The sequence below is a fragment of the Plecotus auritus genome (assembly GCF_963455305.1).
Source record: "Plecotus auritus genome assembly, chromosome: 11".
Taxonomy (NCBI): domain Eukaryota; kingdom Metazoa; phylum Chordata; class Mammalia; order Chiroptera; family Vespertilionidae; genus Plecotus; species Plecotus auritus.
The window spans coordinates 42301938-42326804 of record NC_137777.1 but is presented as its reverse complement, the minus strand read 5'-3'; the positions used below and the strand labels follow the sequence as shown (position 1 = coordinate 42326804).

The 24867-nt window shown below is 41.4% G+C and overlaps 1 protein-coding gene and 1 pseudogene across 3 annotated transcripts in view; one reads left to right on the top strand and one right to left on the bottom strand.

Annotated features, from left to right (window-relative positions):
* The window catches only part of TERF1 (telomeric repeat binding factor 1), a 28155-nt gene extending 4031 nt beyond the window's left edge, over positions 1-24124 (bottom strand). The window contains exons 1-9 of one of the 2 annotated variants that reach the window (XM_080646137.1): positions 23788-24124; positions 20216-20311; positions 17871-17992; positions 14024-14110; positions 11188-11337; positions 10486-10598; positions 5758-5817; positions 3953-4041; positions 1297-1403 (exon numbers count right to left, since the gene is read on the bottom strand). In XM_080646137.1, the coding sequence (XP_080502263.1) occupies positions 1297-1403; positions 3953-4041; positions 5758-5817; positions 10486-10598; positions 11188-11337; positions 14024-14110; positions 17871-17992; positions 20216-20311; positions 23788-24094 (1131 nt within the window). In that variant the 5' untranslated portion in view covers positions 24095-24124. The remainder of the gene's footprint in view (positions 1-1296; positions 1404-3952; positions 4042-5757; positions 5818-10485; positions 10599-11187; positions 11338-14023; positions 14111-17870; positions 17993-20215; positions 20312-23787) is intronic. The other variant, XM_080646138.1, reaches the window with a different exon arrangement.
* LOC308236454 (glyceraldehyde-3-phosphate dehydrogenase-like) lies at positions 16045-16950 on the top strand (annotated as a pseudogene). Its single transcript has one exon. The product of its transcript is annotated as a glyceraldehyde-3-phosphate dehydrogenase-like (transcript).
* Positions 24125-24867: the final 743 nt, after the last annotated feature.

The window sequence follows — 24867 nt, the reverse complement described above, 5'->3', positions numbered from 1 at the left end:
ACTGACCAATCTTAACTTGCTGAATAGAAAAATTTCTTATCAAATAGTGTCTTTTTTTTGCACAGAAGCACCTTATTTAAATTGGACATTAGGAAAAGCCTATCTAATAAAGAGGGAATATGCTAATTGACCATCATGCCCTCACAAAGATGGTAGCGCCCACAGCCAATAAGGAGGGAATATGCTAATTGACTGCCACACCCTCAAAGATGGCAACACCCAGTCCCCTCAGCCCCGCCGGGGCGCCTGCCTCTGGAGTCCCCCAGTCCCCTCAACCCCCAGCCACCCAGGCTCCTAGGGCCGGCCCAAGACAAAGGCAAACCTCGGATGTTGGCTGCCCAGCAGCCCAGGGCTGCCTGAGGCTCGGGTAACCAGGGCTGGCCAAGGCTTGTGCTGCAGGCAGTGGCAGCAGCAGAGGTGTGATGGGGGCATCACCTTCCCCTGATTGCCGGGTCACCTCCCGCCCCTGAAGGCTCCTGGACTGTGAGAGTGTTCAGGCCCGGCCGAGGGACCCCCCTCTAGTGCATGAATTTTCATGCACCGGGCCTCTAGTATGAATATAAAAGTTTACATATGTAGATTTATGTCCCATCTTACATTTGATGAACTGACTCTATGATAGTATAACAATAAGGTTAAATAAATGTCATTATCAATACCCAACTTAAGACTATTTTTAAAATGTGGGTGAAGTATTTTCTTGGAACTTTAAATAGGCAGATTGGTCAATTATACTAAGACTAGAGGCCCAGTGCATGAAATTTGTGCATGGGGAGGGGGGTTTGGAGGGGGTGTCCCTCAGCCCGGCCTGCACCCTCTCCAATCTGCGATCCCTCTCACAATCTGGGACTGCTGGCTCCTAACTGCTCACCTGCCTGCCTGCCTGATTGCCCCTAACCGCTTCTGCCTGCCAGCCTGATCACCCCATAACCACTCCCCTGCCAGCCTGAACAATGCCTAACTGTTCCCCTGCTGGCCCGGTTGCCCCCAACTGCCCTCCCCTGCAGGCCTGGTTGCCCCTAACTGCCCTCCCCTGCTGACCTGATTGCCCACAACTGCCCTCTCCTGCTGGCCATCTTGTGACCACATGGGGGTGGCCATCTTGTGCGAGGGTGTGATGGTCAATTTGCATATTACATCCTTATTATATAGGATAGTAAAATTAGAGACAGCCCAAAAGAAACATTTATACTCACGATTATTTTTAGGGTTCAAAAGAAACAACATGAAATAATCACAATTATTCAAGTTATGACTTTACTGTCCATTAAGTATTATTTTAAAATAAACAAGTACCTGTTTTTTTCTAGATCGGTAATTTTTAGAAGTTTCTGGTTGATTGTTTAAAACATCCATTCCCTTTCTTTCAGTGGCGTGTCTATTTCCCTCTGTCTTTCTTCTACCTAAAAGTAGAAAAACTGCCATGAAAAATTGTTTTACATTAAAAGAAAATAAGGAATTGCATTTTAAAAGATTACAATGAAATTCTTATTTATTTTTTAGTGATTTTAAAGGGAAATAATTCTTTGTGCTTAATTTCTGCCCCTTTGAATCTTGAAACAGCATTGCACAGTGCAAGGATCAGTACTAGAAAATCAGAGGGGGTGTGTTTTGAATCTTGATTATTTTGCATGCCTTTAAACAAGTCATCTCACCTCCCAGAGCCTGCCTTTTCATCATCTGTTAAATTTTCTTAGGATAATATTTAAGAAGAATTTGATACAATGCAGTATGTATAACTCTTTCCTCATCCCTTCTTTCTTATTCAGTTTAGTAAAACAAGAAATATATATGTAACTGAAGAGACATAGAACTGTAATTATTTTAAGAAAATTTTAATACAGAAAACCTAAAAGAATCTAAAAATAGAACTAAAAAGGGTTTAGCAAGATGGGTAGATAATAAACTATTATTTAATAGCGCAATAAACAAAACTAAATAGAACTTCTGTACATTAACAGCAAACAGTTAAAATATTTAATTAAAACAACTGAAAGATAATATCTACAGTAACAAAAATGTATAATTCTTAGGGATAAACCTAGCAAAAGTGATCAAGACCTATATGTAGTAACTTATAAAGCATTACTATATATTGAGCATCCCTACAGTTCTTGCTGAATATACAAGGCTTATTTATTTATTTCCTGATACCAAGCAGTTTCTGTAAGTCAGACAGGCACCTAAGTAGGTCAAGGGAACCAAATTATTTTAGTTTAGAATTATAATTCCTAGGCATTTTATAGCAATAGATGTAGAAAAACAACTTTGAAACTTAACCAACATGAAGCAAACATTTCTTTGAATTTAACTTTACCGTCTTTAAAATGAGGATGATGATAATATCTATGGATGTAAATGATTTTGACCTGCAGTATACAGATATTAGCTAATAGTGACCATGAAAGCAGCCATCAACTATTAATATATTTATTAAATTAATATTTATTGTAGGCCTACTATGTACCTGGCATCAAATTGATACATCTATTATTTTTACATTGATTAGTATATTTAGGTTTGGATCAATAAGGTTTTTTTAAAAAAATCCTCATCCCTGGGGATATTTTTTCCATTGACTTTTAGAGAGGATAGGAGGGAGGGTGGAAAGAGAGAGAGAGAGGGGGAGAGGAAGAGGGCGGGGAGAGGGAGAAACATCGACATGAGAGAAACACATCAATTGCTTGCCTCCAGCAGACTCCCTGGTCAGGGCACAGGGATGAACCTGCAACTGAGGTACGTGCCCTTGACTGGGAATCAAACCCAGGACCCTTTGGTCCATGGGCCAATGCTCTAACCACTGAGCAACCAACCAGGGCCAATAAGGTTTTAAAATCCTTGCATTAGTACAGTATCTAGAACATAGTGTCAGTTCAATAAACATTGGTTAAATGCCTACACACTAAGAAGGAAGATACAATCAAATTATAATTAAAAATAACTATGGACCGTTTTTAAGATTTATTTTTTGGTTATTGTTACTTGTTTCTTAAATCAATACAGCCATGTCTTTAATAAGGATAATAAATTCTGAATGCAACGAGGATAGCTAGATTCTATATATAGTCAATTTTCGTATTTATGGATTCTGTATTTGAAAATCCACCTACTTATTAAAATTTGTAACTCAGTAAGTCAATACTCATAGTGCTTTCATGGTCACTGGTGGACATGTGCAGAAAATCTGAGTTACCTGAGGTGCACATTCCCAGCTGAAGTTAAAGAAGGTGAAGCTCTGCCTTCTTATTTTAGCTCTCAGGCTATAAATAACTGCCCTTTATGATAGTCTATTTAGTGCAACATTTTGTGATATCTGTTGGTAACTTCGTTGGTAATTTTAAAACGCCCAAATGTATGGTGGAAATGCTATCTAGTGTTCCTAAATGCAAGAAGTGCTCCCTACCGAGAGAATACAATAGATATGCTTCATTCAGGCATGAAGTTACAGTGCTGTTTGCCATGAGGTCAATGTTAATGAATATACAATATATATTAAATAAGTTGTCTTTAAACAGAAACACATAAAAAAAAGTTATGTATTGATTAGTTGACAAAAATGTGACCAGAGGCTTCAAGGAACCTATCCCACCTTCTCCTGTAGTTTCAGTATTCACTAATTCAGTGTTCATGAAGACTTTAAAGGACATAACTGTGAGTAACAAGAATCAACTGTATTTATGTTTCAGATAAGTAACTATTCCAAGTTGCTAAATAAAGTTACAGAACAAAAGCAGTGCACACATTAGCAAAAGTATGTAAACCCGGCAGTCAGAGTAGCTAACTTTCTAATTTAGCCACCACCTCTAATTGACTGTGAAGTCATGACATTCAATCTCTTTGTGCTTCAATGGTCTGAAGTGTGTGTGTGCGCTGTGGTGATGAGGTAAAGGGTTGGCTCGCTTTTGAGAACACATCAGTTTTCCACTTCTAAAACTGTAGTAAGAGTACTCACTTATAAGAGTTTCTGCTTTTTCCTTCTCATTAAAATCTTGTGATTGGCATCCGTATTGTGACTTAGATAAGAAGAGATTCTTGTGAGACCTAAATGAAACATCAAAGCTTGTGACTGGTTCCACAAAAAGTATTATTTTTTCTCGGTCATTTTTCTAGTTTGGCCAGTTCCCTTTAATGCTCTCCTTGCTTAGTGTCCCACCTTAACCTATGGCCTCTTAAGATTTTTTATTATCAGACTCGCCTTTCTCTCATCACTTATTTTCTCCATCTCATCTACTCAGAATGGAGATTCTTTTGGCCTTCAATTAGATAGATAGATCAAGAAAAAAAAATCCTCAGACCATAAAGCATTAACTTTCATTCTTTGCTATGGCTCATAAGTTCATTTCCCCAAAGAGAAATTCCAAAATTCCTTTACACATGATGGCAGGTATCACTTGACTGTCTTTATAGCTTCCAAAAAGGACTTTTCTGAAAGGTAAGCTGTTTGAAAATACAGGATATGGAAGAATTTTTTGACAACTCTGCAAAATTAGTATTATTCCAATTTTATAAAAAAGATGCAAACTATGGTGAAAAAAGTAGTTCACTTACCAAGCTTACGCAGCTATTTTATCACCACCTAAAACCTCTCCTTTCACCCCTGTAAGTGCTCTATGTAACTGGCTAATCCTTTCCCTCCCTCCCAAAACTTACTCCTGTGCTCACTGGAATGCCATTCCAGCCTCTTCACCCATTACCCCACCTCTTTGCCTTCTTTAACATGTAGCTCTCCCTTAGGGACAATTTTTCTCTCATTTGTGGACTTCTCAAGTAGAGACTTAATTTTCCGTCTTCCATGAACCTCGGGGTCCCAGAGGTGGATCTCTCTATTTTTCATTTCCTAATGAGTGCCCCTTTCAGGATCCTGCTTCCACAGAGACCCTAGCCGGTGAGGACTTGTGACATTGTGATGCACCACCACCCACCACCTACTATTCTTCAGTCAATCACTATCCTTCCAAGCCCTTCCCAACATTCAGATCTCTCTCTATCCCTAATTGCTGCTGTTATCATGAGTTATTTCAGTGTTCCTATAGGTAATGCATATAGCATCCTGGTCTCTCAATTTCTCATTCCCAATGAGCTCCTCCCCACCAGATCAGCCATTCCCAACACAATTTCAGTCAGCATCCCAACTTTTCTATCTCTGAAATTACTGATGCAAACTTTCTGCTCTCTGAACATGTGGCATTGTCTATCACAGCATTTCTAATAGGTTACATACAGTTTTTCAGGTAATTTCATAAAATCGGAATTTGAGTCCTGGCTGATGTGACTCAGTTGGTTGAGTGTTATCCTATGCACCAAAAGATGGCCAGTTTGATCCGTCTGGGTGCACACAGGAGGCAACCAATCGATGTTTCTCTCTGTCTTGCTCCCTCCCCTTCTAAAATCAATAAAAACATGCTTAAAAAAAAATCAGAATTTGGGAGTCATCAGAAATGTAACTTCCATCCCTCTCCTGCTGCAACATCATATTCTTATTTCTGTGGCAGAGGAAGAGTTTACTAAACACCTGCTTTCAGTTCAAGTACTCCCTATGCGTGCATTCCAATAATGGCCTTGTAGAAACAATGTGAAACCACCTGGGTCCCAGAGGCGGGTCTCTATAGTTTGGAATATCAGGGTATGTCAGGGTCTTGAATATCTGCTGACGTAAGTAGGAACAGGCAATATTTTTTAAATAATACCTGTCTCGGTTCTGCATGAATTCCTAAAAAGATTTCAAAAACAGAGAAGAAATATGTCTATTTACCTTACCTCATTAAAGATATTGTATCCCGTGAGGATTCAGTTACTGCAGATGGTTTGTTATTAACACTGAAAAGAAGAAAATAATTATAAGAATGCAATAAAAATAAACATTTCCCAAGAACAGTCCTTTCTACCCTGGCTAGGTAGCTCAGTTGGTTAGAGCATTGTCTCGATATGCCAAGGTTGTGGGTTCCATCCCTGGTCAGAGCACATATAAGAATCAACAAATGAATGCATAAATAAGTGGAATAACAAATTAGCATTTCTTTCTGTCTCTAAAAAAAACAAAAACAAGACAAAACAGAATAGTACTTTTCACGCAATTTATTAAAAATTTCAGCGCATAAAAACCTTTCTTTCTTTTTTGCGAAAGAAATCCTGGTAACACTGGTATATATATTTCGTTACAACATGGCTAATTTTTGCCACCAGTCTCTAACTGAACTTTATTTTATTTTCTGGTTAATCATCACCCAAGGATATTTTTTCATTGACTTTTATAGAGAGTGGAAGGGAGGAAGGGGGAGAGAGAGAAAAACATTGATGTGAGAGAGACACATCGCTTGGTTTCCTCCCACATGTGCCTTGACCAGGGTGGAGATCAACCCGGCAACCCAGGTACGTGCCCTTGATCAGGAATCGAACTCACCACACTTTGGTGTGCGGGCTGACACTCTAACCACTGTGAAACACTGGCCAGGGCGAACTGATGTTTTTTACAAATCCTTCCCCTTTGTGATAGTTAAAATTAGCCCCCACAACACAGCACCACCATTTACATCACCACGCTTCACAGCAACTATTCTCTCCTGAAAGGACACTTCCTCTTCCATCCACCTGTAAAAATCTTAACCACCCTCAAGGACCTGCTCAGTGCTCACACGTCCTTGAAGCTGCCCATGTAAAGTCTTTTAGCATGTAAGTCCATCTATACACTAACAACTTAGGTAATGTCTGTTTGTTTCACATCTATAATTCTGATGGCCTCAAATAGTTTAAAAGCTTTAGCAGAGCAAAATATTTCATCTAGTACTGATAACATAAGGGCTTCCTTTTTCCTAGCATTTGTATGACCTTGCAGTACAACTCTGATTCTATTTGCTTCCAGGATAGCTTTGTTAGTTGCTTGATTCTTGATCTCTACTTTGTGTCTAGTTTTGGTTTTGCTCCCTATGACTGCAAGTTCTAATGTATACCTGGTAATGAACTAGGTACCATGGATACAAAGCTAATTAAGAACTTCTAAAGAATTCTCAATCTAGTGATACAGACAGATAAACAAGTATGTTACTGCCCAAGGTAAGTCCCTTCACACAGGTGTGACTCAGTGCTATGGGAGCACAGAAGTGACAACTCTGATCAGAGAGCACAACGAGACTTCTTGTAGGTGATCTTTGAGCTAGACCTTGAGTGGCAAGTAAGAGCTTGCCTTGAAGAGAATAGAAAGAAGGAAATTCAAAACTGAAGAGCCCTGGCTGGTGTGGCTCAGTTGGAGCATCGTCCCATGCATGGAGAGGTTGCTGGTTTGATTTCTAGGGCATGGCACAAGTGTGGGTTGTGGGCTCAATCACCAGTAGGGGATGTGCAGGAGGCAGCCAACTGATGTTTCTCTCTCTCCCTAAAATGAGTAAAAACATACTTAAAATTTTTTTAAAAAACACAAAAACTGACCCTAGCCGGGGTTTGGCTCAATGGGTAGAGCATCGGCCTGTGGACCAAAGGGTCCCAGGTTCAATTCTGGTCAAGGGCACATGCCTGGGTTTCGAGCTCGACTCCAGTAATGGGGGGTGCAGGGGAAGCCAATCAATGATTCTCTCTCATCACTGATGTTTCAATCTCTCTCCCTCTCCCTTCTTCTCTCTGAAATCAATTAAAAAAACAAACAAAAAACATTCCTTGCCATTTGGCTCAGTGGATAGAGCGTCGGCCTGCAGACTGGTCCCGGGTTTGAGTCCAGTAAAGGGCACCTACCTTGTTTGCAGGCGCCTCTCCCTCCCAGGCCCTGGTCGGGGCTCCTGCAGGAGGCAACCAATCAATGTGTTTCTCTCACATGGATATTTCTTTCCCTTTCTCTTCCACTCAATGTAAAAATCAATGGAAAAATATCCTCAGGTGAGGATTAAAAAATACACACCCACAAAAACACAAAAACTGAAGCAAGGGTCAAGGCATGAATATTCCAAGATGAGGGAGAAGTCTGGCTGCTAGAAAGTACCATGTATGTGGACAGGGAGGGGACAATATTATCTATAAAAAAAAAAGACAAAAATAAAACCAGAAAGGGGCTATGTAAGGCCCTGTAAGCCATGCCAATAAATTATAACTCACCTAGTAAGAAGCAGAAAGCCAATAGAGGTTATTGTGAAGTCATTTAGACAGACTTGCTTTCATGGGAAGCTAACTTTGGAAGTCATGCCAAGGATGGATTTGTGTGGTACAAAGCTAAGTAATAATCTAGGATATCTATATATATAAAAGCCTAAGCGACCGTCCGACCGGTAGCTATGACATGCACTGACCACCAGGGGGCAGACGCTCAACACACAGGCATGGAAACATGGAACAGACTGATGAATCTCAGAGGGAAGGGGGGAAGGCGGGAAGAGATTAACCAAAGATCTTATATGCATACTAGAGGCCCAGTACATGAAATTCGTGCACTCAGGGGGGGGAGGGTCCCTCAGCCCAGCCTGTGCCCTCTCGCAGTCTAGGAGCCCTCGGGGGATGTCCAACTGACGGCCTAGGCCAGCTCCCCTCCCCCTCAGTCGGACATCCTTAGCGCTACTGCGGAGGTAGGAGAGGCTCCTGCCACTGCCGCTGCCCTTGTCAGCGGTGAGCCCGGCTTCTGGCTAAGTGGCGCTACCCCTGGGGGAGCGCACTGATCACTAGGGGGCAGCTCCTGCATTGAGCGTCTGCCCCTGGTGGTCAGTGTGCATCATGGCAATTGGTCGTTCCACTGTTGGGTTGATTTGCATATTAGCCTTTTATTATATAGGACTAGAGGCCTGGTGCAGGGTCCCTCAGCCTAGCCTGCAGGGATTGGGCTGAAACCGGCAGTCCGACATCCCCAAGGGGTCCCGAATTGCAAGAGGGTGCAGGCCAGGCTGAGGGACCCCACCAAATCTGTGCACCGAGCCTCTAATAAATTATAACAAAGGATGGGTTAGAGAGACATTTCTGAGATGGGATTCATAACACTTGGGGAGGTAATTGGATGTGTGAGGTGAAGGAGTTAGGTTACAGAGAGCAGATGAGAAGTCAACAATTCTGTTTTACACACTGATTTACTCTGTGTCTAGACATTTGAAACAAGTAGGTGGTACTATAAAAGGAAGGCACATAGGATAGGTGTTCATTATCTGCCAGAATCATGGTAAATCTTTATTTTAAAGCAGTATTACACTGGGCAGGAAGGCTGGGCCACAAGAATGTATTAGATATTAGTTATTACTAAATTTTAATTTCCTAAACAAAATACAGTAACTGAGCCAATAAAAATAAAATCTGGCCCTGGCCAGTGTGGCCCAGTGGATAGGATCAGCCCATGCACTGAAGGTTCTTGGGTTTGATTCCCTGTCTAGGGCACATATCTGGGTTGCAGGTTCATCCCTGATCCTGGCAGGGGTGTATGTAGGAGGCAAGCAATTGATGTGTCTCTTACTTTGATCTTTGTCTTTCTCTCTTCCCCCCACCCCCACACCAATGGAAAAAATATCCTCCGGTGAGAATTAACAAAACAAAACAAAACAAATAAAATGGTAAATTAAAAAAATTTTAAAAATAAAATCTTAAAAAAATAAAAATAAAATCTATACTTCTCAGAATGAGTCTTCGAAAAAAAAAAAAAGTCAATAAGAACTAAGACTTTAACAGAGTCTTTGCAGAGATGAGCCAGAGAGGAGCAGATCCTGTTCTGATAGCAGGGACAGGAGAGGTTAATTATAAGACGACTGAGTTCAGCCCTGATGTGTGACCAAAGCTATGTCCATCCAACTTGTTGGACACCAATCCTCACCTCTAAATAAGTAGTTAAGGAGACCACAGAATGACTATCTTCTAGGCTTGAATTAAGGGTGAAAGAATAGAGGGAATGGACCATAGATTCAATAGAAAAGAAGGTCATTATAATGGAAGGGTTTATATTATTGACAGGGTTAGCTTCTAAAACCAAAGCAAAGGTAAAATCAGTTGTGTAAGTCACCCTTGCAAACCCCTAAAGAAATAACTCTGGAGACTGAACTCTTGTCTTTCAATATGTACGACCAGTGTTTCCCTCAGCACTGGAGCAAATCACTGTTTCTTTAGTGGAGCAGCAGACGAAGCGGGCTAGCTTACCCTTAGAGAAGACGTATGAGCAATATCTTAAATAGCAGAATAACCCTCAGTGCAGTCAAATGATAGGGCAAGCGGGATCTGAGAACTAAGGGGCACAGATGATTCAGGTTTCCAACCTCAACACTGTTCCAGAGCACATGTCCCCTGAGAATGGTAAATGACATTACATTATTTAATCTGTGTATTTTCTCATTCTCTATTTTTGTTTGGCATAGATAACAGAATTTTGCATAAACCATGAAATAACTCTACATATGCCAAATCAACAAATGTTAATCGTCAGCAAGATAATATACCCACGGCTCAATAATTATTTTTATTTATAATGGCTCACTAGTATCACTTTTACATAAAAAGACTGCATCAGAAGACAAAAAATACGTAAATGGATTTACAAACCTTTTCCGTACTTCAAAATTAGCTTGAGTTTCCACATCATCATCATTACCATTAGGCTTATCTTGAGAAACTGTTGTTCTCGCTCTTTTACTTTCTACTACTTTTGCTGCTGCCTTAAAAAAAGGGTTGGGGAAAGAAAGGAATGCATTAAGCCATTTTAAACAAAGAGCATTAAATTAAAGCTTCTAATTCTTTGACAGTCATAACCAAAATATCTATTCACAGGCCAATCAAGGGCAACTGTGCTGTAGCTGTGACACCATGAGCAGCTACTTTAGCTATCTGCTTGGTTTATAAGCATTATGCAGGTCTTTCCTTGTAAATATGTTACACCTACAATGCTCTCTTGGAAATTTTAAGATAAAAAAGTTACTTTACTTTTTCCAAAAGTATGCAAAAACTTTCAGTAAAATTTAAATTGAAACCAAATATTTTTGCTTATTTCTTAACTTATTCTAAGTTTTCCCTCTCAACTTTTTATTTTGAAAAATTCCAACTCTTATTTTGAAAAGCTGTAAAAATACTACAAAAATCACCAAGAAACCCTTTACATTCACTAACTGTAACATTTTGCCACATTCCTTTACAAAAAAATCACTAAACAAAATTCTGATTTGCTTTTAAAGGATTTCTATTTCAAGTATTCTTCTTTATTATATCAATTTCTCCTCAGTCTACCAGTCTTTCTGAATATATGCATACCTTCATTAGAAATGTTGATGATTTTTCATCAAGCACATAATTCACAAAACTCTTAATTTTCTCCATCATATGGCTGTAGCTGAAGTGTTGGAAAAAAGAATGAAATGTATCTTTCTGAGAGATTACCATAAGCAATTTTCTTTGTAAAGACTAGAGAAAAGAGAAGAAACATTAACCCATAAATCAAATAAGATACTAGAAATTTTGTCATAAATTAAAAAGATCACTGTAAATATAAACTCAAAGCCCTACAATTAAAAGAGTTTAAAATTCTCATGTTTTAAATCGCCCACCAATTTATTTTTTTCTGAATTAAAAAAATACCTTATATTTCACACACATACAAAAGAACTTTAAAAAGATTACAAACCTGAATGTCCATTACCAAATTTAAGAACTAAGACATCATCTGTACAATCACAGCCCTTGTTTATAAGTAAGGGCAGGGAACCCAATAAATGTATCAGGCTTTCTGCTGCAATCTGGCGTGTTATACCCCAGGAACAGGAGCAAATTAGATATAGACTGAGCCATACTAAAACTATAACTGACCCTCAACTTGGCTTAGTCCCTCAATGGATTAAAGTGATCACCCCACAACTCTATATTTGTACCAGTAAATGAAAAGATGCTTACCTGCATTAGTCATCAGGGAAACAAATTAAAACTCAACATAGCCCTAGACAGTTTTGCTCAGTGAATATAGAGCGCTGGCCCACGGACTGAAGGGTCCTGGGTTCAATTCCAGTCAAGGGCATGTACCTTGGTTGCAGGCTTGATCCCTGACCCTGGTCGGGGTGTGTGTGGGAGGCAACCAATTAATTTGCCTCTCTTAAATCAGTGTTTCTCTCTGTATCTCCCCCTCCCTTCCACTTTCTCTCCCCCCCCCCTCGCCCCCGGCAGCACTAGAGAAACTGACATATTAATTTAACTATTTGGCAGCTTCTACCAAAACTGAATGACTATGTTCCTATCCTATAACCCATCAATTCTATTCCTAAGTACATACCAATAAAAACACATACAAGGGGTCCCAAAAAAATGTATATGCACTTTGAATGATTATAAAGTCAGTGTTTATTAACATACAGTTCATTTTCAAAATGTAAAAGAATCTGTAGAAATGAATATTGTTTTGTGCCCGTTTCCGAACTGATGACCGTTCTGGTTCAGGCACTGCTGATAATGCGAAGCAGTGGAATCGCAAACATCAAGAATCATTTCGCCTTAGCCAATTTGCTCAGTGGTTAGAGTGTTGGCCTGTGGACTCAAGGGTCTCAGGTTTGATTGCGGTCAAGGGCACATACCTCTACGGTTGCAGGCTCAATGTCCGGAGGCAACCAATTGATATGTCTCTCTCACATCATTGTTTCTCTCGCTGTCTTTCCCTCTTCCTTCCCCTCTAAAAATCAATGGGAAAAAAAATATCCTCAGATGAGGATTAACAAAAACAAGAAAAAAGAATCATTTCTTTCGGTATTTGTGTGCCTCCAATTCGTTGACTGTTGCCAGTTTTATCTTTTATGTATCCCCATAAAAAAGTCTAGTGGCACTTTAGGATAAATTTCCTTTATTCAAAGCTTAGTCTGGTTTCACCCATTATTTCAAATCAGTTAAACCTGAAAAAGAGTGAAAATTACGGTGAGTGAATTATCAGCTATTTAAGTGTGTAAATATTTCTTTGGGACACCCTGTATATGTACTACAAAAGACAAGTATAAAGGAATGTAATAGCCCCAAACTGAAAATGACTTCAAATGTCCATCCACAGTAGAATGTTGTAGTATATTCCTACAATCAAGCAATGAGAATGAACAAACTATTGTTATAAGCAACACCATGGATCAATATTAATATATAAACTTGCTATATGATTCTATTAAATAAGTTCAGAAACAAGTAAAATTGATCTTGGATGTTATAAGTCAGACCAGTGGTTGCCCCTGAGAAGGTGGGAAGGACAGTGACTGGAGGGTGGGGGTGCTGGTAATTTTCTCATTCATGGTCTAGGGGCTCATCACACAAATGTGCTCCTTTTGTGAAAACATACCTACTTACACATTTATGGTGCATGCACTATACTAGAAGTATGCTATTAATAAAAAGTTTATGATACATGCACTATACTAGAGGTATGGTATTAATAAAAAGTTTACAGAAAACACATAAAACTATCTTTTCTTTGAATAAGCTTAATTTACTCCAATAGCACTTTGCTTTTAATCTTTGACCTTAATGACTAATGAACACATAAAAAACTTCATAAAAATAAGCAAGTTATAATGCCTTCTTCCAAACTGCATTACCCAATATAGTAGCCACTAGCCACACATGGCTACTGAGCCCTTAAACTGTATGACCCCAGCCCAGCCGGTGTGGCTCACTGGGTGAGTGTTGACCTATGAATCAGGAGGTTGAGGTTCGATTTCAGGTCAGGGTATGTGCTTGGGCTGCAGGTTCCATCCCCAGTAGGGGGAGTGTGTAGGCAACCAATCAATTATTCTCTCTCATCATTGATGTTTCTCTCTCTCTCCCTCTCCCTTCCTCTCTTAAGTAAAATATTTCATCAATACATTCTTATATTGATTAAATGTTAAAAACGTTTTTTAAATATACTGAATTAAATAAAATGTTATTAAAATTAGCTTCACTTGTTTCTTTTAACTTTTTTTATGTGGCTACTAGAAAATGTAAAATCACATATTGGACTTGCACTGTATTTCTACTGGACAGCACTGTTCTATACTGTTAATCATTCCTTTCTCCTTCCATGTTCTTCCCATTCCCCTCATGCCATATAAACTTCTACAATTCTGATTCTAATTTAAACAATTACCGTATCAGAATCTGAGTCACCAAATATTCTTCCAAAGACTTCTTCTGCTTCCTTAAAATTGCCACTTTCCATACAAACAGCTATAGCCTAAAAGACAGACAAATTCATACCTTAAAATTGTTTTGTAAAATAATGAATTGTTGTTTAATATTGAAATAACACAGAGAAGTCTGAACTACTTCATTTAAAATATTTTTCTGTAGTTTAATATTATTTTTTTTATTTTAATAATTTTGATTTAATAAATTACCAGTATAGAAAATAGTTTTTCAAAGATAAAATAACTGTGGTTTGAAAAGACATGAAAAAACTTCATATCCTATATAATAAAAGCCTAAGATGCTAAGTGTCTGATCGACTGGTTGGCCGTTCAACCAATCAAAGTGTAATATGCTAATGATATGCTAAGGCCGCTCAACCACTTGTTATGACATGCACTGACCACCAGGGGGCAGGCGCTCTGACTCGTAGGTTAGCTTGCTGCGAGGGTCCGGCTGATCAGGACTGAGCAAGACAGGCCAGACACACCCTGGAACCCTCCTACAGTCCCTCCCTGGCTGGCCAACCTCCCGCATCCTTTCCTGCCCTGATCATGCACCAGTGGGGTCCTTCGGCCTGGCCTGCGCCCTCTCGCAATCCAGGACCCCTCAGGGGATGTTGGAGAGCTGGTTTCAGCCCAGTTCTGCAGGCCAGGCCGAGGGACCCCACTGGTGCACAAATTCGTGCATTGGGCCTCTAGTATACTAATAAACGCACAACATTCTATCACTTTTGAATTTAGGCCAAATTAAAGGCAGGTATTAGTAACTTAGAAGTTATGTTACGTACATTTAGAACACAAACATTTTGAACAAAAAATGAGAGGAAGCAGTGGCATTTATGATGATTAGTCAATATAAAATTTGCTAGAGAGGATGCCTGCAAAATCTCTAATAGAAACCTAGGAAGCTAGATACTTTTAATAATCATTTTATAAATTGGCCTTTTTTGATACCATATGTGGTAAGATATGGGACCACCATTACTATTTAAGTAGCTTCATAAACTTGGGCAAATTATTTAACCTCTTGGTGCTGCTTCATTTTCCTTATATGTAAAAGTGTAGAAAAAAACAGTACCTACTTCATAGAATTGTTGTAAGGTTACAGAGTTATATATGAAAGTACTTAGAATAGCACACCTGGCAAATATAAGCAATATATTACATGTTTGCTACATATTTTATGGTAACCCAGTCAACTTTACTAGTACCAGTGTATTAACAAAGGCTGTTTCCTCTAGAGCACCCCCAAATCTTGGAAAGCATGACAAATCTCTTTGCCCTGGGTTGAAATTCTTAAAAGAAGCAGTCCTTTTTTTGCCCATTCTCATCAAGTCTTAATTCTACTTGACAGTCACTATACTATCAATAATTAATTCCTGGGAAGGTGGGATTTTTCTCTCCTACCCAATAGTAAAACATTTTAAATGTGGAAAAGTTTATTCATCTAACAAAATTCCTCTTAGCAAAACACAATTTCCCTTCTCTTATATCTTTGAGTGACTTTTTTGGCTTATCACTCTTTAATAGGCTACTCCTAAAATTCTTTCTACATAGTTAAAACTTCATGTTTTCTTCATCACAAAAATCCATTGATTTTTAAAAAAACGAAATATTCTAATTTTTTCACATTTATAATCTTTAAATAAAAATTGAGAGGGCACCAGCCGGTGTGGCTCAGTGGTTGAGTGTCGACCTATGAACCAGGAGGTCATGGTTCAATTGCCGTTTGGGGCATATGCCTGGGCTGTGGGCTTGATCCCCGGTGTGGGACATGCAGGAGGCAGTCAATCAGTGATTCTCTCTCATCATTAATTCTTCTCTCTCTCTCTCTCCCTGTCCCTTCCTCTCTGAAATCAATAAAAAAAATATATATTTTTAAAAATTGTTCCTTGAACTATCCATTGACACTTTCTTAAAAAAAAAAAAAAAAAATATATATATATATATATATATATATATATATATATATCCTATCAATGACCCCTTCATTGACCTCAACTACATGGTCTACATGTTCCAGTATGATTCTACTCATGGCAAGTTCAAAGGTACAGTCAAGGCTGAGAATAGGAAGCTTATCACCAAAGGAAAGTCCATCTCCATCTTCCAGGAGCGAGATCCCGCCAACATCAAATGGGTGGTGCTGGTGCTGAGTATGTTGTGGAGTCCACCGGTGTCTTCACTACCATGGAGAAGGCTGGGGCTCACTTGAAGGGCGGAGCCAAGAGGGTCATCATCTCTGCCCCTTCTGCGGATGCCCCCATGTTTGTGATGGGTGTGAACCATGACAAGTATGACAACTCCCTCAAGATTGTCAGCAATGCCTCCTGCACCACCAACTGCTTGGCCCCCCCTGGCCAAGGTCATCCATGACAACTTTGGCATCATGGAGGGACTCAGGACTACAGTCCATGCCATCTCCGCCACCCAGAAGACCGTGGATGGCCCCTCTGGGAAGTTGTGGCGTGATGGCCGAGGGGCTGCCCAGAACATTATCCCTGCTTCTACTGGCGCTGCCAAGGCTGTGGGCAAGGTCATCCCTGAGCTGAATGGGAAGCTCACTGGCATGGCCTTCCGTGTCCCCACCCGCAATGTGTCGGTTGTGGATCTGACCTGCCGCCTGGAGAAAGATGCCAAATACGATGATATCAAGAAGGTAGTGAAGCAGGCATCAGAGGGCCCCCTCAAGGGCATCCTGGGCTATACTGAGGACCAGGTTGTCTCCTGCGACTTTAACAGTGATACCCACTCCTCCACCTTTGATGCTGGGGCTGGCATTGCCCTCAATGACCACTTTGTCAAGCTCGTTTCCTGATATGACAATGAATTTGGCTACAGCAACAGGGTGGTGGACCTCATGGTCCACATGGCCTCCAAGGAGTAAGAGCCCCCTGGACCACCAGCCCCAGCAAGAGGAAGAGAGGCCCTCTGCTGCTGGGGAGTCCTTGCCCCAGATCAGTCCTCCACACTGAGAATCTCCTGGCCACCGTTTCCATCCCAGACCCCCTGAAGAAGGGGAGGGGCATAGGGAGCACTACTTTGTCGTGCACCATCAATAAAGTTCACTGTACCCAGCCAAAAAAAAAAAAATAATAATAAATAAATAAATAAATTGTTCCTTGAACTATCCATTGACACTTTCTTAAAATATATATATATATATATATATATCCTATCTAATAAATAGGGAATATGCTAATTGACCCTCATGCTGTTGCAAAGATGGCAGCAGCCACAGCCACAAGATGGCGGCACCCAGTCCTCTCAGCCCTGCTGGGGTGGCAGGCATGCACTCTGTGCGCCTGCATCCAGAGTCCCCCGTCCCCTCAGCCCCCAGCCACCCAGGGCCAGCCCGAGGCACAGGCAAGCCTCGGATGGTGGCTGCCCAATCGCCCAGGGTTGCCTGAGGCTCAGGTAACCAGGGCCGGCCGAGGCTTGCGCTGCCAGCAGTGGCAGCAGCAGAGGTGTGATGGGGCATCACCTTCTCTGATCACTGGGTTGCCTCCCGCCCTGAGGGCTCCTGGACTGTGAGAGGGGGCAGGCCAGGCTGAGGGACCCCCCTCCAGTGCATGAATTTTCATTTTCCAAAGTGTGGCAATTAACATGTATGTTGCAGACTCTAAGTCCCAGCTCATAGAGCTCATGTCCAGACTATAAACCAAAGGTCAAATTTCTAAAGAAAATGATTACATTAAATTTTACTCTGGGTTTACTGCCCAACTTCTATTAGAATGACTCTTAATTTCTTTAGATATATTTTTATTTCCTAGAAAAATAATTATAAACAGAAAGTAACACTCATACCTGAATTTTAATTAAATTCTGTATTTCTTCATGAAGTTTGTCATGTTCCTTTTCAATTGAATCCCAAATCATCAGGGCTGATTCCAAGGGTGTAATTCGTTCATCAGTTTCAAACTGTGCATCTTTTAAAACCAGAACAAAAATAAGTTAGAAAGCTAAGTAGAACCTTACTGCATCAATTTAAAAATTCATTTGTTTAAATATTTACCAAGTGTATACTACCTCTTAGACACTGCTTTTATATATATATACACCAGTTTAGGGAAGTGATCTGACTTTTCAAGTTAATTTCCTTATTAAAATCAACTTTAACAATGGAAAAAGCTAAATTAGTTTACCAAACATTTAAAGCTTTTCTTTACTAAAATATTGATTTTAAGAGCTAAAATAAACTATCCTATATAATAAAAGGCTAATATGCAAACCGATCGAACAGAACGACCTGGTTGCTATTACGCACACTGACCACCAGGGGGCAGACGCTCAATGCAGGAGCTGCCCCCTAGTGGTCAGAGTGCCAGAAGCCGGGCTCACGGCTGGCAAGCACAGCAGCAGTGGCGCCACCGAGGCAGCACTAAGGATGTCTGACTGCTGGCTTAGGCCTGCTCCCTGCAACATCAGTCGAGCATCCCCCAAGGGCTCCTGGACTGTGAGAGGGCACAGACCAGGCTGAGGGGACCCCTCCCGCCGAGTGCACGAATTTCGTGCACCGGGCCTCTAGTACATTACATAAGGTATCACAGTAACAGAATTCTTAAATGATTCATAAGTCTGACTGTATTATAACAAACCTCTAGAGCAGCCATGGGCAAACTACGGCCCGCGGGCCAGATCCGGCTGTTCTATCCGGTTCTCTTGCTCTCCCCTCCACTCCTTTACTTTGAATTTATATTAGTTCACACAAATACTCCATCCATGCTTTTGTTCCGGCCCTCCGGTCCAGTTTAAGAATCCATTGTGGCCCTCGAGTCAAAAAGTTTGCCCACCCCTGCTCTAGATCATGAAATTAGTTTATTTTGTATTTAATTTTACCATATACTACTTGAAATCCTTGTTATATATTTTGTGGATGTTTGAAATAGGATCTTTTAAAAAGTTATTTCTCTACCAACATTTTTCCAATCACCAAGACTTAAAATCTAAGGAGTCACCATTTTATTCCTTTTTCTAATTACCATATCCAATCTGTTGCAAAACACTGTATAGTGGTTAAAAAACTTGACTTTGGAGTTTATTCCAGACCCTGTTATTACCTGTACTAGTAGCTCTGCGCACGAATGCATGCGCCAGTAGCTTGCTGCTGCCCTCCAGTAGCTCTCTGCCTGCTGCCCCACTCCCCGCATAGCTTGCTGCCCTGCCCCCTCCTGTAGCTCTCTGCCACCTCATTTGTAGCTTGCTGCCCCACCCTCCCGCTGATCCGTGATCTGGTCGTTACTCGGTCGGTCGATATGCTTCACGGGGTAATGACCATTTGTATATTACATACATCTTTATTATATAGGATAGTGTTGAAAACGTTATTTCACCTAAGCCTCCTTTTTCTCACCTACAAATGGTCAACATAAATACTACCTCATAGGATTTATGTGAATATTTAATGAGATAGTATTTTTACTACTGTTAAACTTTCTTAGGTTTTTTTGATCAAAGACTCACAGTGGCTGGTAACTACTTAGCAAATTATATACAAACATCTCAATGTGACATTCAGAACCTTCACTATAATCAAAAGGCCCTTTTAATGACCATGATAAACTGAATCAGGCATGCCCATTCCAATCTAAAATGAACTCTGGGGACAAGCAAGAGATATTATAGTTAAAAATCTGCTTATATAAATAAGTGCTGAAATTAAATTCAAGTAAGAGGCTTCAAATATCATAGTTGCTGGTAAAAAAAAAACAGTGTGCATGACAGGAAAAGTCACCACCAAAGTTACCATACAAATTTAAATTAAAATCTCCAAGGTAGAGTCTGTGAAGTGTGGGACCACAACAGCACCATCAGAATCACCTGGGAACTTACAGGAAACATAACTCCAGGGCCCCTCACCCATCCTACTGAATCAGAAACTCATGGAGGGGAAGGGGATTCAGCATTCTTTCTTTTTTTTAAAACAAGTTCTCTCATATTGGTGAAGCAGGATGAAGTTTGAGAGATACTGCTCTAAGAGGATGGGGATATCTCTTTTACTTGCTTTAGATAAGCTTGTGTGTAGATGTACATGACAAATACATGTGGGCAAACTCTCAAAAACAAATGATGGCTCACCATCTGTTTCTCATTGTCTTACCTTTAGACATAGATTGAAATATTTCCAATATAAGATAAAAATACATATTTACCGAGGGCTTTTCCTGATGCAATTCGTGTCAAAAACTGGCATATGTATACAGTTCTCAATTGATGAGATGTGAGACTAGATAACCCATGAATAACAGCTGAAAAAGGAAAAAAGTGAATTTTATTAAAACATTAAAAAAACAACTCTGACCCAGAAGTGCCTATGTGGTTTGTTGAGAAAAAAAGTTATAAACATCACACAAAAATTACCATAAATTTAGAGCTATATGCTTTTATTTATAGGCTATTTTTTAAAACTATAGGTATATTTTTATTTTAGAGAGGGAGAGAGATAGAAACATCAATGATGAGAGAGAATCACATCCCTCACTAGGAATCGAGCCCGCAACCCAGGCATGTGCCTTTGACCAGAATTGAACCTGGGACCCTTCAGTCTGCAGGCCGATGCTCTATCCACTGAGCCAAACCAGCCAGGGCTATTTATAGGCAATTTTTAAAATATCAGAACAAAATTACAACAATAAACACATGTAAAATAAAACAAATATTTCACATGTAGAATAATAAATATTTAAAACTATTTTCACATGTAGCACTCCAATGAATAGGGAGATTTAGACTCAAATTATAAAATGTGTCTAGTCATTATCTGGAAACTTATTTTATATTTAAGAACTCCTAATGTTATACTCCTAATGTTATAGGAAATATTTTGTATTACTTCTGTCAAGGTTTCAGTTAAGTGTTGGTTATAGGTGTGGAAAAAGCAGGTAGCCAGGTTCAATCCAATAGGTTTTCCTTGTTCAGAAGGGCACTGGTGTGCAGGATATGTGCAGTGACTGCACAGGTGACTAAACTGAATATGGAGGGAAGTGAAAACAGAGGGGGTCTGATTTTCTTCTCTACAGATTAGGTTTTTCTGTTACTTTGCTCTTATACTTTACTTACCCACTATGGGACTCATTAAGATTTTAATTATGTCACTTGCATAACTTTTTAATTTGTGCCTAAAACCATCGTGAGAGGCAAGGACCAGTTGGCTATCTCCTCATTCAGTCATTAGTCCCTAACATTGGCTAGAAGTACATGTTCAGTAAATATTGAATGAATTTGGTTTAAATTTTAGTGTAATATTAGGCATTTTAGAATTGAGGAAACGTATTTGTCTTATCTGCTTAGTGTCAGCTGGACTGCTTTTTGAGTTTTATATATACCAGGTAAGCGCTAGGTGAAGTATAATGGCTCTTTTAGGTCTTAATGCATCTTCGTTTTTTGCTTCCATAGCATTCTATACTCATCTTTTTCGGTTTCCTCCACATTTTTACTTTAGTTGTTCAGTGATTTGTCTTTCACTGCTATATGGTAATGAACTCACTGAGGTCCAGGATTATGATTTACTCACCACTGTATATACTCACTGTCTAGCATAATACCTGGGTGGGCATTCAGATATTTGAGATTAGTACAAATAAATGCCCTGACTGGAAATTGAACCGTGACCTCCCGGTTCATATGTGGACACTCAACCACTGAGCCATGCCCAATAGGCTCTTTTTTTTTTTTTTTTAACATATTTTATTGATTTTTTACAGAGAGGAAGGGAGAGGGATAGAGAGTTAGAAACATCGATGAGAGAGAAACATCGATCAGCTGCCTCCTGCACACCTCCCACTGGAGATGTGCCCGCAACCAAGGTACATGCCCTTGACCTGAATCGAACCCAGGACCCTTCAGTCCGCAGGCTGACGCTCTATCCACTGAGCCAAACCGGTTTCGGATCTTTTTTTTTTTTTTAAATCCTTACCCAAGGAGTGAGGATATTTTTTCCACTGATTTTTTAGGGAGAGAGAGGGGAAGGAGGAGGGGGAGCGGGGAGGAGGAGTGGGGAGTGGGAGAGGGAGATCATTGTGAAAGAGACACATTGATTGGTTGCTTCCCACACTGGCCAATGAGAGGTGGGGATCCAACCTGCAACCCAGATGGATGCCCTTGACTGGGAATCGAACCCACAAGACAAGAAGGTTCTGGTCTGTATCAAATAATCTTAGGAACAAAGCACTGACCACAGAGAGTTTCAATCAAACCAGAGATAACAGGCCTCAGCTGTGTTTCAGCTCCAGGCCCATAAAAGCAGTGAAACCACACCAATCCAAGCCATGGCCCACATCAGGACTGGATATGGATACACTGACCAACCACCCCTACCCTAGGGTCAGCCAGTCAAATAGAGACCAGGACCCTAACTCCTTTAGTCACCATGATGAATGGTTCCCCCCCTATAGAACCCATCCCCTAGAAGCCATCAGGGAGCCAGGTCTTTGAGCATTAAATTAGCTCATCTGTCTCTGGGCTCGCGCCACCTTCTAAAACGAAACCCTTGCTTTCTTTGGGGCAAGCTCCTGTTCCTGTCTCACAGGGCTTTGATGAACTCAGGCTAACCGACCCCTTTAGTCTGTAACACATCTTTCTGTTAGCATTCAAGAAAGCCACGCTCGTCTTCTCAATGGATGTGTCTTGGTTCAGCATTCAAAGGCTGTGTATGCATGTCCAGGCAGCACATTTCATGGGCAGTTACTTTTATTCTGAACCTATGAGCAAGAGGCCCAAGGAGGCTTAGGCAGCTCACAAGTTAGCAGAAAACACCGAGGCCCAGGTCACTTGGAGGCTACAGTGACTGGGGACTGACCGCCACTACAGGAATCCCTGGACGGAAAGAAAAATACAAGCACCAACAAAGACAAAAGACATTGGACACTGGGCTGCGATTTTGTACATTTTGTGCACGAAAAGGGGCAACACACAAAACCTGACAAGCCCAGGGAGGCCTGTGTGGCGGCCTTACACACTCAAGAGACCTAAAGTAATTACAAAAGATGGTCTGAAATGGAAAACTTAACGAAAAGCAGTCTTGTCCTAGGCTACAATCTTCCCTGACAAAAGTCAATCTTTACTTTAATCGAGCCCATTGTCTCCTTGCCTCTAAGACAACATACCTTTGGAATGACAGGGTACCTTTCCTTTTTTCCAGACCCCTCAGGGCACAACCTAGGCACCAGGGCGGACCACAAATCCTCGCAGGGTTGTAGTTACTGAGTTAACTAAGTGAAAGAAGCATGTGTCTATCACTTTACTTTTCGGCCAATCCCAGAAATTTCCCCGCTTTGCTTTCTCCCGCCTCCCTAATCTGTCACTAATGGATTTCACGTAAACCCATTACGTCTTTCCCTTTGCTTCTAATGTATAATCACCTAAGGTGCAGAACTGCCATTTTCCAGAGCATTTTTCTCAATTCCTTCAGATTTTGCTTCCCAGCTATTGTCGTCAGTTTGGCTCAAATAACGTCATAAAAATCCTCTACAGAATTGAGTGTTTCTCATGTTGACAATTTTATCACATTTTATCCTGTATCAACTTTAAAGGCTCCCCCGCCCCCCATTTTTGTCAGAAAAACTCAGAATCAGAGAAAAACTGGGGAGCTGATAGCAGGCGGATGCGAGACGCCCGCCAACGTCCAGAGCCTGGGTCCCTCCGCTCCCCCGCCCATTCGCCAGGGTGACCGGGCACAGCGCTGCAGACCAGGCCTCGGCCGCCGCCGGCCGCGCCCGACACTCACCCTCGGCGCTGTCCCGGGTCCGGTGGAAGTCCTCCGAGCGGCCGTCGCGGAAGGCCCGACAGAGAGAGAGGCAGAGGAAATCCAGCATCCAGCCAGCAGCTACCGCCTCGGCCTCCGCCACCAGGCCCGCGTCCTTCTCTTTTTCGGGGGCCCCCACCTCAACCTGGTACTCGGGCAGTTTCTGGCACCCTAACCGCTCCTGATCATCTCTCGCCATTTCCCACAGCCCCGTCTCCGAGGGCCCGGCATCCGCCCCGTCCGCACGCCCCCGGGAGTCGCGGGACCCTCCGGCACTGTGGCCCGCCATGTTCAATCACTGGCGCGGTTTTGCTCCTTCGAGCGCCGGGCGACGATTGGTTGGCGCTGGAAGGCGGAGGCGGAGCCACGGCGGGCTCTTCCGCCGGGAATCCACCAGTCACACGGCCGGAATGGGCGAGCGGCTCGAGCCTGACTTCTGATGGGCTCAGCCCTCTCGCCTCGGGACGTTTAATTCCCCGTCACTCGCGCGCAGGGCTTTGTGGTAAACCAGCTGACTCCACATGGGGAGGGGGGAGAGACTTAAAAAAGATACAGGACTTTTATAGGTGATTAAGACTTGACCCCAGTATTCACTAACACAATTACAACGTGATCACGAAGCCGATCTGTTACAACTGACGGACAGCCGTGATTCTCCAACCTTACTGTGCATCGGAATCAGCTGGGGCTTGCTCAGCACTGGGTGCCTGGCTTCCCCCCCGCGTCAGTTCGGTAGGGCTGGCATGGGGTCCTTCCATTGACAAATCGAACGGGTTCCCAGGTGATGCCGAGACTGCCTGTCTGGGGACTACGCTTGGAAAATCGCTGCTCTCGAAGAGTACATTATTATGGAAATGCCTTTCAATCAGCGTCGGAAATAGACTATAGAATGCAGCTTATGTTGAACTTTGAAACTTACCTTACAGTTTGGTGATGGTGGGATCAGGTTATATTGTGTTTCTCTATGTGGGTGATAGTTACACCCGTGTAATAGGCCAATGCAAACAGCAGAAAAGTGTAAAATTTCAGAAAAAGTATAAAGTTCAGAAAAGTAGATGGATA